The sequence below is a fragment of the Primulina huaijiensis genome, chromosome 1 (genome assembly GCF_012295235.1).
Source record: "Primulina huaijiensis isolate GDHJ02 chromosome 1, ASM1229523v2, whole genome shotgun sequence".
Classification (NCBI taxonomy): domain Eukaryota; kingdom Viridiplantae; phylum Streptophyta; class Magnoliopsida; order Lamiales; family Gesneriaceae; genus Primulina; species Primulina huaijiensis.
Window position 1 is genome coordinate 23655249 of NC_133306.1, and position 14734 is coordinate 23669982.

Consider the following 14734-nt stretch of genomic DNA (forward strand, 5'->3'; position numbering starts at 1 on the left):
CATATATACAAATTCTATCGCGAGATGTTGAGAAGTATTTACCGTGTTAATTGAAATGCAGTTGAATAAAAAACTTAACTAGATATGAGTGTTTTTTCATCATCATTATTATGTGGTTCGACGAAATATGCAGAGCCTAGAAAATCGTGGGAAAAAAATAATTCATTAGAAGCTTGATTTCTATTGAAATCACGAATCCATAAATCCATAAAAGGTTCGTTGTTTCCATAGAAGCCAATATCCCTCAATCCGATACAAGTTGATTTCTCGGAAACCCGTCAATTCCATACCAGAAGTACCATAAAGCATCATCCACACCATCCAATTGTCTTGTTTGTTGTGAACCCCATGTCAGTAGACTGTGAGTTAAACTGCATATCTTGTCGAGGAGGTTGGCGAGGCTGAGCTTCCCTCAGCCTAGCTGGATCAACGAAAATCACCCACCCATCAAGGAACTTGGCGTTCATACCCTCTCGCGCCTTCTCAGCTTCTTCAACCGTCTCATAAGTAACAAAACCAAACCCCTTAGATCTTCCAGTCGCTCTGTCCATTATCACTTTCGCTGCATAACAAACAAAACAGTTTAGAAATTGAACCAGTCGATTAGTGACAATGGCTCTGTTTGTTTGGGTTCTCAATTTCTCGGCAATTCAATAAAAAAAATTAAAATTTTATCCATTCATTCAAGAACCCAACTCAAAAAGTTCTTCAAAAATTTTCAATCAAATAAATCTCTCATATTCATTCCAAATCAACTATCAAAAAATAAGTACAATATAACTCGCATTTTAGCTTTATCACGTCAAATCAACTTTCAAAATTTATATCCAAAAGATATTTCAAACACCAATTAGAAATTTATAGTTCATAAATTAAGGGCAGTTGGGTAAAACAATGAAAACTGTCTAAGAAGATATCGGGAGATATATGCTTACCCTCGCGAAGCCGGCCAAACGAAGCAAAGGCATTATAAAGATTTTCATCAGTCGTGACTCTTGAAAGACCTGTGTTGTCAACATCAAGACAAGTGTTGGTCCATCTTAAGATATGATCATTAAAGACATGCAAAATAACGAAGAAGATCAGAAATTGACATTGCTTCTTCCTAGGCATCTCCCAGCTCATAAAAGCACAAGACATGTAGCTTTTTATCAGGTTATTTTCTTCATCAGGATATTAGTAAACCCATTAAAGCAGTTCCATCCTAATCTCTAGATTACAATATCTTCATAATGCTTCTTCCTGTGAGAAGGATAGTGCGAGTTGTGAAAACTATATTAGACTGAGCATTGAAGTCAGTTTAAAGAATACACACTTCTCGCAAGGACAAGATGCAAGAAAGATGACATTTTCGAAGTAGGCTTCAATAGATATAGAAGCCACAGGTTATAGATTGCAAGGACGGATGAATTTGTAAGTGCAAGCCAGGAATGTCCAAAGATGAATAGTTTTGCTCCTAAAGTGAAAAATTATTTAAGGTTACAGAGATGTGGAAGAAGCCCCGGAGATAAGATCAATACGAGCATTCATATGCTTACAATCTATTGGTCTTCCAACTTTAGTTATAAGACCAATCAATTTCAAGTATCATGCACCCACATATATGAGCATGCAACTAAAGAGATACAAGAGTAATGCCAAACTCCTTATACATACACTATAAATTTAACTTGGAGACCTCCCAAGGATGATACCATGACCTAAGATACTACATTTTGAGACACTTTTATTACTTGTCTAAATTGAAGACCATGTTACATGTCACTCTCTTTATCATCCAGATGCAACTATTGGTGATGGTTTAATCAACAATTCAGAAATTTTCAAATCCATCTCGAGGTAGATAGGACAATAATTTGTATTCATATTTTCCCCCACACCATTTTTTGTTCGCCACATCCAGGGAAGATAAATACGGAAGCTACAGACACAAAGTACTAAGTTTTAGCTAAATTAACACCAAGGTTCAAACATTAGCTGAATGTCACACAAACCGAAGAGTTCTCAGGACTGCTCAGGAACATTAACACGCTGTAAGTGAAAAGACAAAAAAAAAAAAAACAAAGAAAAGGAAAAAAACATTCATTCAATCAAAGAATCTGGACACTTTCCTTGTTTTCTACATTTAAAAGGAAGGACATATTTCAGACAACTATATCAAAGTGGAAGCAAGCAAAAGACAAAAGAATAGCATTAGTTCTACAACAATGAATATAAATTGCCCGACCAAACATTAATAAAGCAAAGGAATCTGATGTAATCCCCCTACCAACACAATACAAATTCAAAAATTAACATAAAATCGTAACAAAAAAAAAACGGAATGGATGAGCTTTTAAATCGATTCACCATCCACTCTATGACGCTTACTTTGACACCAAGGTGCCATGAAACAGAAAAGTTCACAAAAATTACAAAAACAATTTCATTAAACGAATAATCAAACATTCAGCTACACGAATACCGCTAATGAAGAGCTTAGGACTAGTGAGAGTAACGAGGGTAGAACTGGATCGAATCGAAGCGAAGTGCGAGCGAAGAAGCGGCGATGGCGCCGAAGATCCACTCAAAATGCGCCGAAAAGCAGCGAACGCCATTTCAATTGAATTCAGATTTTGGAAAAATCGAAAGAGACTGGTTTGCGATGCAAAGTTTCGATTTTGGTATTCAAGCTGGAGAAAACTGGAAATTGAAAATCGGGGTTTAGGGTTCAGTAGAAAGTCAGCTTTTTTACCATTTTTTAAAGAAAGATTATTATGTAGGATTTGACTACTTTACTCATAAAAATAAATAAATATATTTGCTTTTTATGTGATTAATTTCGAATTTGAAACATATTCGCATTAGCCCCTTCAAAATTGAATAATTATCCATCCAACTTTTTGTGATTAATTATAGTTCAAAAAAAGTGCATCCATAAATAATTTTTAGTATTGTCTTTATATTGAAATAAGTTGACAACGTTGTTTTTTTTTTTTTTTTTTTTATAAAGAACATGTCCGTCAGTTGTGTATTCTATGCCTGATTTGTGACCCATCTTTTTTAATTTTTAATTAATATTTTTGTATTATTATTTTGTTCTATCAAGCAAAATTAATTTGTTAAAGCAAACATAAAGGAGGAATTTTTTTGTAGATTAAAAATTGAAGGAAATCAACTTTCCATTGATGTGTTATTTCATTTACAACCAATTCCAAATGTAGGCGTAGATATTTGGAATTCATTTTATCCAATTAGGTTTTGCAATTTTCGTGCGCGGTCGGTTTGGTCTAGAGGGCTACCTCTTGGTTTGGTGGACACTGTCCAGAGTCTATCTTGCACACCAAGTGCTTGTATGATTGACAAAAAATGACGTTCTCATCTTGCCTGAAGTGCCACCCTTTTCTTTTTCAACAGATTTCAGAACCCATTAAAATTAATTCATTCACGTTTACCATAAATCACGTAAAGCAGCTGAACCCACCCTCGTTTGCCGTTTCGTCGAGTGTTTCAAGCGTTTCACTTTCCCCGGACTTCACTCCAAAACAACTTTTGGACACACTTCGTGGTGAAGATAACGGGACGTCGGCCCTTCGCATCTTCGAATGGGCATCGAAGCAGCCCAATTTTGCGCCCACTTTGCCAATATACGAGGAAATACTTCGGAAGCTCGGCGTGGCAGGGTCATTTGATTCGATGAGACAAGTACTTGATGGTATGAAGCATTCTGAAGTTGAGGTGGTGGAAAGAATTTTCTTTGTTTTAATTGGTAGTTATGCGGAATTTTCTTTGTATGATGAAGCAGTTGGAGTTCTCGATTTGATGGAAAATGAGTATGGGGTGAGGCCTGGAACTCATAGCTATAACTTTTTGTTAAATGTTCTTGTTGAGGGGAACAAATTGATACTGGTAGAGAGCGTGCATTCTAGGATGCTGAATTACGGTGTGAAGCCGGATATTTCAACTTTTAATATTTTGATAAAGGCATTGTGTAAGGCAAATCAAATTAGGCCGGCAATGTTGATGATGGAGGAGATGCCCAACTATGGTTTAGCACCAGATGAGAAGACTTATACAACGATAATTCAGGGTTATATTGAGGAGGGTAATGTAGAAGGAGCATTGCGAGTTAGAGAACAGATGGTGGCAGTTGGGTGTCCGTGGAGTAATGTCACAATTAATGTATTGATTAATGGGTTTTGCAAAGAGGGCAGGATTGAGGAAGCTTTGATATTTGTGCAAGAAATGGCTAATGAGGGGTTTTATCCCGACCATTTCACATTCAATACATTGATAAGTGGTTTGTGCAAAGTGGGATTTGTAAATCATGCTGTGGAGGTCCTGGATTTGATGCTTCAGGAGGGTTTTGATCCAGATGTATTCACGTTTAACTCTGTCATATCAGGCCTATGTAGAATCGGAGACGTTGAAGAGGCAATCGAAGTTGTCAATCAGATGCTTTCTAGAGATTGTTCTCCAAATGCAGTCACGTATAATACCATTATTAGCACCTTGTGCAAAGAGAACCATGTGGAAGAAGCTACTGAACTCGCACGTATTCTGACAAGCAATGGTGTTCTGCCTGATGTGTCCACCTTTAATTCCCTTATACAAGGTCTGTGCTTAACTGGACGCTTTAGCATCGTGATGGAATTATTCTTCGAGATGAAGGCTAAAGGTTGTCGACCAGATGAGTTCACTTACAACATACTGATGGATTGCCTATGCACGAAAGGCAAGCTCGATGAAGCCTTGGAATTGCTTAAAGATATGGAATCGAGTGGCTGTGCAAGAAGTGTGATAACTTATAACACGTTAATTGATGGATTCTGCAAAAGTAGAAGAATTGAAGAAGCAGGGGAGATATTTGATCAGATGGAAGTACAAGGGGTTTCTCGAAATCTGGTGACTTATAATACCCTTATTGACGGTCTCAGCAAAAGCAAGAGGATGGAAGAGGCTTCTCAGCTTATGGATCAAATGATAATGGAAGGTCTAAAACCAGATAAATTCACTTACAATTCGGTCCTTTCTCACTTTTGCAGAGAAGGAGACATAAAAAAGGCAGCAGATATAGTACAAACGATGACCTCAAATGGGTGCGAACCAGATGTTGTGACGTACGGAACTTTAATTCAGGGACTGTGTAAAGCTGGTAGAGTTGAGGTTGCTTCGAGACTTCTCAGAAGTATCCAAATGAAAGGAATGGTTTTGACGCCACGGGCGTACAATCCTATTGTCCAAGCACTTTTCAAAAGGAAAAGAGTCAACGAAGCTATGAGATTCTTCAGGGAAATGGAGGGAAAGTGTGATCCTCCCGATGCTGTCTCGTACAAAATTGTTTTTCGAGGGCTTTGCTCTGGTGGCGGTCCCATTGCAGAGGCTGTTGATTTTGCCTTTGAAATGACCGAGAAGGAGTTTCTCCCAGAATCTTCTTCATTCAACATGCTGGCCGAAGGTCTATGTGCTCTAAATATGGAGGAAACTCTTTTAAAGCTCATAGACAAAATAATGGAGAAAGCAAAGTTTCCAGACAGTGAAGTGGCCATGATAAAGGGTTTCCTCAGAATACGTAAATTCCCAGATGCACTGGATACATTTGCCCGTATCTTGAATACACGAAAGCCCAGAAGAGGTTATTGGTGAATACAGAAGGCTATCTAGTTGCTTGAATTTCCAGAGTTTTTGGATGAATCTTTCAGATGATTTTGTGTAGGATGGTACACAAATTTGGATGGCACAAGACAGGGGGAAGCTTCCTCATGTGTTTCTGTTAAACTTTAGTACATATGAGCATCTACTTTGTTGTTTGTCCAATTCAAATCTCCTTACAAATGAGGCATTCCCTTCTTTTGATTCTTGAAATGCATCTAATCTCCATACAATTCAAGTCCTATATTGTTGTATGTTTATTCATTGCCCTTGATTTATCTTTCAAGGGAAGGTAACACTTCTCCCAATTCCTAACATAATGGTGGGAAGGAACGATAATAAAAACATAATCTTGTTGTATCAAGAGTATTATTATTATTTTTTTGAAAAATAAAATTTATCCATTTACAAGGTCATTAAGATTCGAAATAAAATTTAAAATATGAATATTTGTGCATCTAAAATTATTTAATTTTCAAATAATATTGCATCAATGAGCAAATCAAGAAAGGATTATTTACGCACGTGATGTTTTGAGAAAGACAAGATGTAGAAAAACTATATTTGGAAGCTCAATGTGAATCAATCCAACTCATGTCCTCCATTATTCATCAGGTACGGGTTTTTTTAATCTTATTTTGACTAATTAGATGAACTTATTTATAATTGGACGAGACTCAAGGCTTATTCAATTTTTAATTTTTTTTTTGGTTTTACTAGTTAAGATAGGTTTTTATCATAAATCCATCGGTTTGACATTTTGGGAAGTTTTCAAATTTTAAGGATGTTTATTTTATTTAACCTGATATATATGATCTTGTCCCAAAAAAAAAAACCTAATATATATGATACAATTATAACAAACTAAATCAATGTTATGATTTGGAACGAGTAACAAATATTTGGCACAGAGAATTTTTTATTTGATAGTGTGATATATGTATATAACATATCTAATATAGAATAAAATAAAATCTAAATATATGTTTTTGTAATAATATATAAGGATAGATGAATAATTAAAAATTTATTCAATGTTATCTCAATCTAATAAACTAGTTTGTCATGACGTACCAAACACACCCTACTTCGACGAGACACACATAAAAGCTTCCTTTATTAATACATAACCCTATCATCAGATTTTACTTTTGGGTTTTTTGTACCTCCGATATTTCAATCCATCCCTTCAACGTTGTCCTAAAAAACCCTCGGCCATCACTCGCTTCAATACCTCTGTCCTCCGCCGCGCCTCGCCTCGCCTCGCCTCGCCTTCGCCACCTGTTTCTTACCTTGTCTGAACACTCCGTTTCCACAGATCGAGACGCCACCGACTGTTTCTCCGACGCGGGCTCGTCCATAGGGGACTCGTCGCACTCTTCTACCCAGTCTTCACACTTCGGTTATTGGTGGGCATGTTAAATTTCGGATCCTTATGTGGATTTTTTGTTGGATCTGTTTTATGTTTTTTCTTTCTTTTTCCGATGGTTTTGATCTCCTTCCCCGAGGCTTGATTTTGTTTTCCCGGCTTTCACATGATTATGTTGGTCGTTTGGCTCTGGCTCGTTACTACATTCGAGTTCGATAGGCTTGACTAAATTTTTTAATTTTTTGGGCTCGAGCTCTATCCAAGATTCTTTTGCTAACATTCAGTTCTTTTGCACCGCATCCGCCCCTATCAAATATTTCGTCGGGGAACAATGGGAAATAAAATTAACAATTATTTTTATGTTTCTTTGTAATTTAAGTCCCGTAAGATGCGTTCGCTTTTGATGGGATTATATTAGTTAAACACACTATAATCAAAATTTTTTTAATAATAATTTAGTTTTAAATCCAGTCCTATCGAACAGTTTAATGCAATTTGAAAGTCTAAATATCCTCAACTCCTGCGAAAATACTGGTTACCGGTTTCAAAGCAGAGGTCAGAGGGTGGCAAAAACCGTGATAAAATAATTTTTCACAAGATTTCTTTCATTGATTGAATCCATGATTATTAGTGGAATGGAGTTATGTTTTGGATATCTGACTAATTTTCTTGTTACTAGCCCTATCGACACTCGGTCAGATTGACTTTTGTATGTCTGTTCTTCTACAGCTGAATCACCGTTAGAATTGCGAGATGGCTACATTTGCCAGACCAGAGAATGCTTTGAAGCGAGCTGAAGGTAGGTTACTCATCAGTCAGTATGCCGTCGAGTATCACAATCTTCTCCAGTGAAAGATACTTTCTGACAGGCGACAGCATATTTTGATATCTATTGGATAGATGATGATATCTATTGGATAGATGACCGCCAAATATGACAGATTTAAATATGCTATCTATTTTAAACGGGCCTGTGTAATTCCTACTTCTGTTGTGTTTCCACAAGTCTAGAAGTATGGTTGATTCAAGTCAGCAATTTAGGATTACCTTTTTCCTTCAAACCTTGTCTTCTGAGAAAGTGAGAGACTGAGAGCCCCTTTAGTTTATGTGTCGTATTTTCCCATGTGTGCTAGTTAGATGTGGGAGTAGCTTTGTTTGTGGTTACTGGTGTAAAACAGACAGCGATTTCCTCGAGACCTACGGGATATACCGTGTTTTCTGATGGACAAATCAACATTTCATCCCAAGTTCATCATGCTCGCTATTTGTTGAAAGTAATTTTAGTTCTCCATTCACATTTTCTGGTACTTGTTACTCATAAACTTAAAAATCTGTTTACGCAGAGTTGATAAATGTTGGACAAAAGCAAGAAGCCCTTGAAGCTCTTCATGGTTTCATCACCTCCAGAAGGTACAGAGCATGGACAAGGACACATGAGAAGATAATGTTGAAATATGTGGAGCTATGTGTTGACATGAGAAGGGGAAGACATGCTAAGGATGGTCTTATTCAGTATCGTGGTATCTGCCAGCAAGTTAATATTACTTCACTAGAGGAGGTTATAAAGCATTTCATGCATATGGCTACTGAGAAAGCTGAGCTTGCACGTAATCAGGCGCAAGCCTTAGAAGAGGCCCTGGATGTTGATGACTTAGAAGCTGATAAACGGCCTGAAGATCTTCTTTTAAGCTATGTCAGTGGGGAGAAAGGAAAAGACAGATCTGATCGCGAACTTGTCACACCATGGTTTAAGTTCCTGTGGGAGACATACAGAACAGTGTTGGAAATTTTACGCAACAACTCAAGATTGGAAACCTTGTATTCGGTGAGTTTTTCTTTTTTCCTATATTAATACTCATACTAATTCTGAAATACTGCTGTTATTCATTGATTAATAGTTTGTAATGTAGATATTGATTTTATTCTTAGTTAGCTTGATTTGTTGTGTTGTTAAGACTGAAGTAGGATTTGCATCCTCTTGGCATCACCTTAATGACTTCGTCGATTTCCCAAAATGGTGTACAATGGGCTCAATTCCTTTAAAGGACTTTGGACTTACTCAAATATCAATGTTCTTTTATTTTTTGAACTGTGTATGCAGTAGAATCATTAGTTGTTATTTAACGTCTGTATTTTTGTTTGTTGTGGACATAATTTCTTTTATTTTATCTATAGCCTGTCCCCTGCGCTTGCAATCATCCCATTGGATAAAATCTATTTTGAAGATAGACTTGGTGATCTTGGAAGTATGTGCTTTCGTATCTGCAAGTTAACATTGATGGATGTCTCAAGCTGATAATATTCTGTAACTGGACCTTCTTTAAGGTCATCATGAACCTCTTGGGAACCACTCTAGTCTCTTTTTGGAATTTGTGGTGATATAGTGTTGTACTCCCCGCTGTCAGATACTTATTTTCATGATCGCTATTGACTAGTTGCTTCACTGTGTCTCGATGTTGATATTTGTCAGTTTAAAAGTTCAAAAGCATACTGATCAGCTGGTTTGTGCACATAAAGAATGTATATGTCCTTGCTATGAAGTCATCAATTACGATTTCTCGTTTTCCTTCACTTTCCTGTACAGATGACTGCACACCGTGCCTTCCAGTTCTGTAAGCAATACAAACGGACTACAGAATTTCGGCGACTATGTGAAATCATTCGGAATCATCTAACAAACCTTAACAAGTATAGGGACCAGAGAGATAGGCCTGATCTTGCTGCACCAGAAAGCTTGCAGTTATATCTCGATACCAGATTTGAACAGCTGAAAGTTGCGACCGAACTTGAACTTTGGCAGGTTTATTCACTTTACTGTTCGTACTTGAATTGCGAGCATGCTTCAAGTTGCTACTCACTAATTTACAAGATTTGATGATTTTTTAATGATTTTTTCCTTTTTCTTTTTAATAATTACTTGTAGGAAGCTTTTCGTTCTATCGAGGATATACATGGGTTGATGTCTATGGTTAAAAAGACACCTAAACCATCCTCGATGGTTATCTACTATTCCAAGCTTTCTGAAATATTTTGGATGTCATCCAACCATCTTTATCATGCGTATGCTTGGCTTAAGCTTTTCTCGCTTCAAAAGAGCTTTAATAAGAACCTAAACCAGAAGGATTTGCAGCTGATAGCCTCATCAGTTGTTCTAGCTGCACTATCTGTGCCCCCTTATGATCGCTCATATGGTGCATCTCATTTCGAGCTTGAGAATGAGAAAGAACGAGGTTTGAGAGTGGCCAGCCTTATTTCATTTGATGTTGAAACCAAGCCTGAGAACAAAGAAGTGGTAATAATCATATCTTACCCGGATCTCTGCTTCGTCTTATTACAGTTATTTCCTTATGTTTGTTGACTGATTATTTCTATTTTTTCTTTCAGCTTTCCAGGTCATCACTTTTTTTGGATTTGGTAATTATCTCGGACGCATTTAAATAATTTGGTTTTGGTCTTTCTATGATTCTATTAAGTTTTGTTAGATGTTTAAACCCATTTACCTCTTGCCTTTCCTTTTGTTGCATGAATGAGCTATATTAATGAGGAGAGTGAACGTTTCTTCTTGACCTGCCAGAACCTACATTTGTTTTCCAATTTTATATTTCTTACATTATTATTCCTGCCTGTTGCCTTTGTCAGGTAACGAAAGGTGTAATGACGTGTGTAATTCAAGAAGTGAAGGATCTTTATCATATTTTAGAACATGAGTTTCTTCCTTTAGATCTGGCATTCAAAGTGCAACCCTTGTTAACAAAAATCTCAAAGCTTGGGGGCAGGATTGCTGCTGCTTCTTCTGTTCCAGAAGTACAACTGTCTCAGTATGTTCCTTCTATAGAGAAGCTTGCAGCTCTGAGGCTTCTTCAGCAGGTGTGCTTGTCTGTCAGTTGTGTTTCCCTGATCAATACTTTTGTCTTGCAGTTTTTGTAATATGACTCGGTGTCTTTTGCTTTTCTACCTTTATGTTTCCAGGTCTCAAAGGTTTATCAGACAATGAATATTGATAACCTGTCGATGATCATTCCTTTCTTTGATTTTTCTGTTGTTGAGAAGATTTCTGTGGATGCGGTCAAGAATAATTTTTTAGAAATGAAAGTCGATTATCGGAAGAGTGCCATTTGCTTTGGTAATAAGGTAACTCCACCAATTTTGTTCTTTGAAATATTTTCTGATATGGCACACATTGTGTTCTGACCTTCAAATTTTGACAATCTTTTAATTATTTTTTCGCATTTTTTTACTTTTCGAAATTGGGGAACCGTTTGATTTATTTATCCCACAGTCCACCAATTTATACGATATATCCATAATTTTCATTTCAGAGTCTCGAATCAGAAGGCATACGAGACCACCTGTCCACATTTTCTGAATCCCTCAGCAAAGCGAGGGTCATGATATTCCCTCCTGCAAAGAAAACTTCAAAATTGGAGGATAGGCTTTCTAATCTAGTGGAAGTGATCGAGAAAGAACACAAAAGGCTCCTTGCACGCAAATCAATAATTGAAAAACGCAAAGAAGAACATGAGCGCCAGCTTTTGGAGATGGTATGTCCATTTTTCTTCAATAATGATGTCTTATAATTCATCTTTGAATTGTAAATTTAATATAAAGATGATAGAAGGCATCTAAGTTATTGCCAATGACTTGTGTATTCTTAAGGAACGAGAAGAGGAGGCAAAGAGGCATAAATTACTAAAGATAACTGAAGAGGCAGAACAGAGAAGGCTTGCTACAGAGTTTGAGCAAATGAAAAATCAAAGAATTCTCAGGGAAATAGAGGAACGCGAGCTTGAGGAAGCCCAGGCTTTGCTAATGGAAGCTGAAAAACGCAGTAAGAAGAAAGGGAAGAAACAAGTTCTAGAAGGAGTGAGTTAAACCTTTCCCCTAGTTATAACTAGATTGTATTCTTATATGACATTTTGTTGACCAACAGTTTAATTGGATGTAGGAAAAAATAACTAAACAGACTTTGATGGACCTGGCTCATAGTGAGCAACTCAGGGAGAAGCAAGAAATGGAGAAAAAATTACAGAAACTAGCCAAGACAATGGATCACTTGGAGAGGGCAAAAAGGGAAGAGGCTGCACCACTTATTGATGCTGCATTCCAGCAGCGTCTGGTGGAAGAAGAGGTCTTACACAAACTCGAGCAGCAGGTCTGAATGAGTTATATTTTAGGCCTGAAACTTCTCTTGTATTGTGTCATTTGCTTCTGTGAAATTCTGTTCTTGGAAGTGTGTAGAATAGACGACATTATTTTTTGCTCGCTACAACAGTCCATTTTATTTATGAAGTGATCAATCTGTGTGTTATCTTGATGCAGCGAGAGATTGATTTAAGCAGACAGAGACATACTGGAGACTTGCAGGAAAAAATGAGACTAGCACGGATGTTGGTGAACAAGGTAATTAACTCTTTGTAATTATGTAGTTATTATATTTCTAGATCCCAGACTTATTATGTTGCTCATTGGTTATGAGATAAACATCATTATCTGGTTGGATCTAGTTGTGGGGACCTAAGGTTTATGGTGTTACTTTTTTGGGCTAATGAATATACTTGGTAAGAGTAGACCCGACCCAAGATATCTAAAATGACTAGGTGGTTTCATGAATCATGATATCTTCAATCTTGTGAGGAGCTTTGTTTAGCTTATATTCTCAAATTGTTATCTCTTGACATGCTTTGTTGTCTTAAAAAATAGGTTAATATTTTCTTACCATCACGCATAGAGCTTATAAATGTGTTGTTTTGAGCTTGGACTGATCATTCTTTCTTGTCCGAAGAATAAAATAATTATTTCTCTCAAGGTGAGAAAAATGATTTGGTTGCGTAGAGCTTTGAATATCTGACCCTATTATTTTCATCCCAATTTTATGTTCATTTTAGTCCACGTATGGTCTTGGCTTGAGTTCATGGAAAGTGGAGAAATCAGCAAGTCCAAATTCGATGTATCGAACCAGTAATCTCGTAGTTTATATGTGCTAATATGAGATTGTAATGTTTCCCTTTAACACGTGCCATTCAGTTCTTTAACTTTTAATCACAGTGGACTGAATCTGCCGTTTGTTTCTAAGCTCATCTATCTTCAGGGGGTTATTTGCTCACTCTTCAAGGATTTGCTAATCATTGGTTGCATTTTCTGATAAATGTATAATTGTATTCACTTTGTTGTATTCTTCGTTGATGTTTATTCAGCAAATATTCCAACAAATAGTGCTTAACCATAGAAGAGCTGAGTACAACAGGCTTAAGGAGGAGAGGGATGAAAGAATTCGCCAAATTATCCAGACACGGAAGCACGAAAGGGAGACTAAGAGGAAGATGATCTATTTTCTAATATCTGAGGAAGAAAAACAGAAAAGACTGCGTGCGGAGGAGGAAGCACGGAAGCTTGAAGGTTTTCACCCCATTTCAAATTTTATTAGTACTGCTGTTATTTATTTTCAGAGAAATTGCCTTTGAGACTTACATTTGAGGAAGGGTTAACTTATATTATGTGGCATGCGCTGACACTTCTAGTAGCGGACCCCCCCTTTTGGCCAAAGTTAAAAAAAATTATTATGATCACGTCTTATTATTTTAAATATGTTTGAGATGTGCTTAGGAAAGCAATCAAGTCGTGCCAAACTGAACATTGGTGTTTTACCCCCTCAGCCTTAACACGATGTATAGGCTATGTTCGTTCGTCTCTTGAAGCTTTGTACGTTAGCGTGTGTAAACTGAGAAGTTAACTGTGTTCAGCAAGAAAGATAATATAAACGTGTAAAATACAGATTGCAAATCTTGATTTTTATTGTACGTCTTTCACTTGTCGCGTGTGATATGACTCTTTCTTTTTGTACCATTGTACGCTGTAGAGATGGAGAGGCGTAAGAAAGAGGATGCTGAGAGAAAGGCCAAGCTGGATGAAATTGCCGAAAAGCAGAGGCAGCGGGAGTTGGAGTTGGAGGAGAAAGAAAGGCTACGGAGAGAAGAGCTCCTGAGAGGATCAGCTCCTGCTCCCTCAAGAACTGAGCCCTCCGTCATGTCGCATCCAGTCGAGGCAGCACCTGCTCCAATTGCAGCAGCACCGTCAGCTGGTGTGTATGTCCCAAGGTTCAGAAGGGCATCTGCTGAGGGTGGGGGTGGGGGCCAAGCCCCACCTCCTGAAACAGATAAGTGGTCTACTGGCCGCAGAATAGATGACCGAGCACCTCAATTTGGTGATCGATGGCGGGATGAACGTAAACCAGCACTTGGTGGCGGTGCATCAAGGCCCACTTGGTCAAATTCAAGGACTCGTGGTGAACGTTGAGCTTATATATTGTTTGTAGTTGTTCATTTAGTACGCAGCAGATTCTTGAAAATTTTGGGAGGTGGCGCTGCACTTTCGCGGTGTCTGGAGGTGTGCCTTGAGCAGGTTATGTGCTCATTAACGGAAGTATTTTTCTTTTTAAAAGTTACGTTATGGTTTCTGATCATTGATTCTGGATGTACTCAGATATTTATTTGGTTTTGTAGTACGTCATTTTAAATTCTGAAATACATTTGCGACTACTTTGTTGAATTAATGAGGTATGTTTGCTTGTCAAATAAATCAAATTCAATCCATATATGTGTATTCAACTCTTTTTAGTCTGTATATATTTATTCTTCATTTTGAACTTTTAATATAACATTAATATATGATATATCATTAATAATAAATCTAAAATTTATTAGTTTCAACTCTCAATATATAGCTTTTTAGCCTTAA

At 37.2% G+C, this 14734-nt stretch overlaps 3 protein-coding genes across 4 annotated transcripts; 2 read left to right on the plus strand and 1 right to left on the minus strand.

The window, feature by feature from the left end:
• Positions 1-161: 161 nt before the first annotated feature.
• Positions 162-2744, minus strand: LOC140986403 (organelle RRM domain-containing protein 2, mitochondrial). Its single transcript, XM_073454636.1, has 3 exons — positions 2465-2744; positions 936-1004; positions 162-562 (listed from the first exon to the last, which is right to left on the minus strand). Exons 1-3 carry the CDS (start codon positions 2595-2597, stop codon positions 309-311), a joined length of 456 nt encoding a protein of 151 aa, XP_073310737.1. The 5' UTR covers positions 2598-2744; the 3' UTR covers positions 162-308.
• A 394-nt stretch (positions 2745-3138) lies between these two features.
• Positions 3139-5940, plus strand: LOC140986411 (uncharacterized). The gene has a single exon (XM_073454648.1). The coding sequence runs from the start codon at positions 3349-3351 to the stop codon at positions 5623-5625; it is 2277 nt and encodes a 758-aa protein (XP_073310749.1). The 5' UTR covers positions 3139-3348; the 3' UTR covers positions 5626-5940.
• Positions 5941-6775: 835 nt separating this feature from the next.
• Positions 6776-14589, plus strand: LOC140986421 (eukaryotic translation initiation factor 3 subunit A-like). 2 transcript variants are annotated; one of them, XM_073454657.1, is made up of 14 exons: positions 6776-7040; positions 7730-7799; positions 8344-8825; positions 9585-9800; positions 9924-10292; positions 10385-10414; positions 10640-10867; positions 10970-11131; positions 11320-11541; positions 11657-11863; positions 11946-12152; positions 12320-12400; positions 13195-13396; positions 13857-14589. In XM_073454657.1, exons 2-14 carry the CDS (start codon positions 7754-7756, stop codon positions 14291-14293), a joined length of 2889 nt encoding a protein of 962 aa, XP_073310758.1. In that variant the 5' UTR covers positions 6776-7040; positions 7730-7753; the 3' UTR covers positions 14294-14589. The 2 variants fall into 2 exon arrangements, with proteins under 2 accessions (XP_073310758.1, XP_073310769.1); XM_073454668.1 differs by having other exon boundaries at positions 6776-7019.
• The last annotated feature ends 145 nt before the right edge of the window (positions 14590-14734 follow it).

Coding starts and splice junctions, on each gene's coding strand:
- LOC140986411 (XM_073454648.1), top strand. CDS start 3,349: ATGACGTTCTCATCTTGCCTGAAGTGCCACCCTTTTCTTTTTCAACAG.
- LOC140986421 (XM_073454657.1), top strand. CDS start 7,754: ATGGCTACATTTGCCAGACCAGAGAATGCTTTGAAGCGAGCTGAAG. Junction 11,864..11,945: donor AGAAACAAGTTCTAGAAGGA/GTGAGTTAAACC, acceptor AATTGGATGTAG/GAAAAAATAACTAAACAGAC. Junction 13,397..13,856: donor GGAAGCACGGAAGCTTGAAG/GTTTTCACCCCA, acceptor TGTACGCTGTAG/AGATGGAGAGGCGTAAGAAA.
- LOC140986403 (XM_073454636.1), bottom strand. CDS start 2,597: ATGGCGTTCGCTGCTTTTCGGCGCATTTTGAGTGGATCTTCGGCGCCA. Junction 1,005..2,464: donor TCCTAAGCTCTTCATTAGCG/GTATTCGTGTAG, acceptor TTGACAACACAG/GTCTTTCAAGAGTCACGACT. Junction 563..935: donor GTTTGGCCGGCTTCGCGAGG/GTAAGCATATAT, acceptor TTTGTTATGCAG/CGAAAGTGATAATGGACAGA.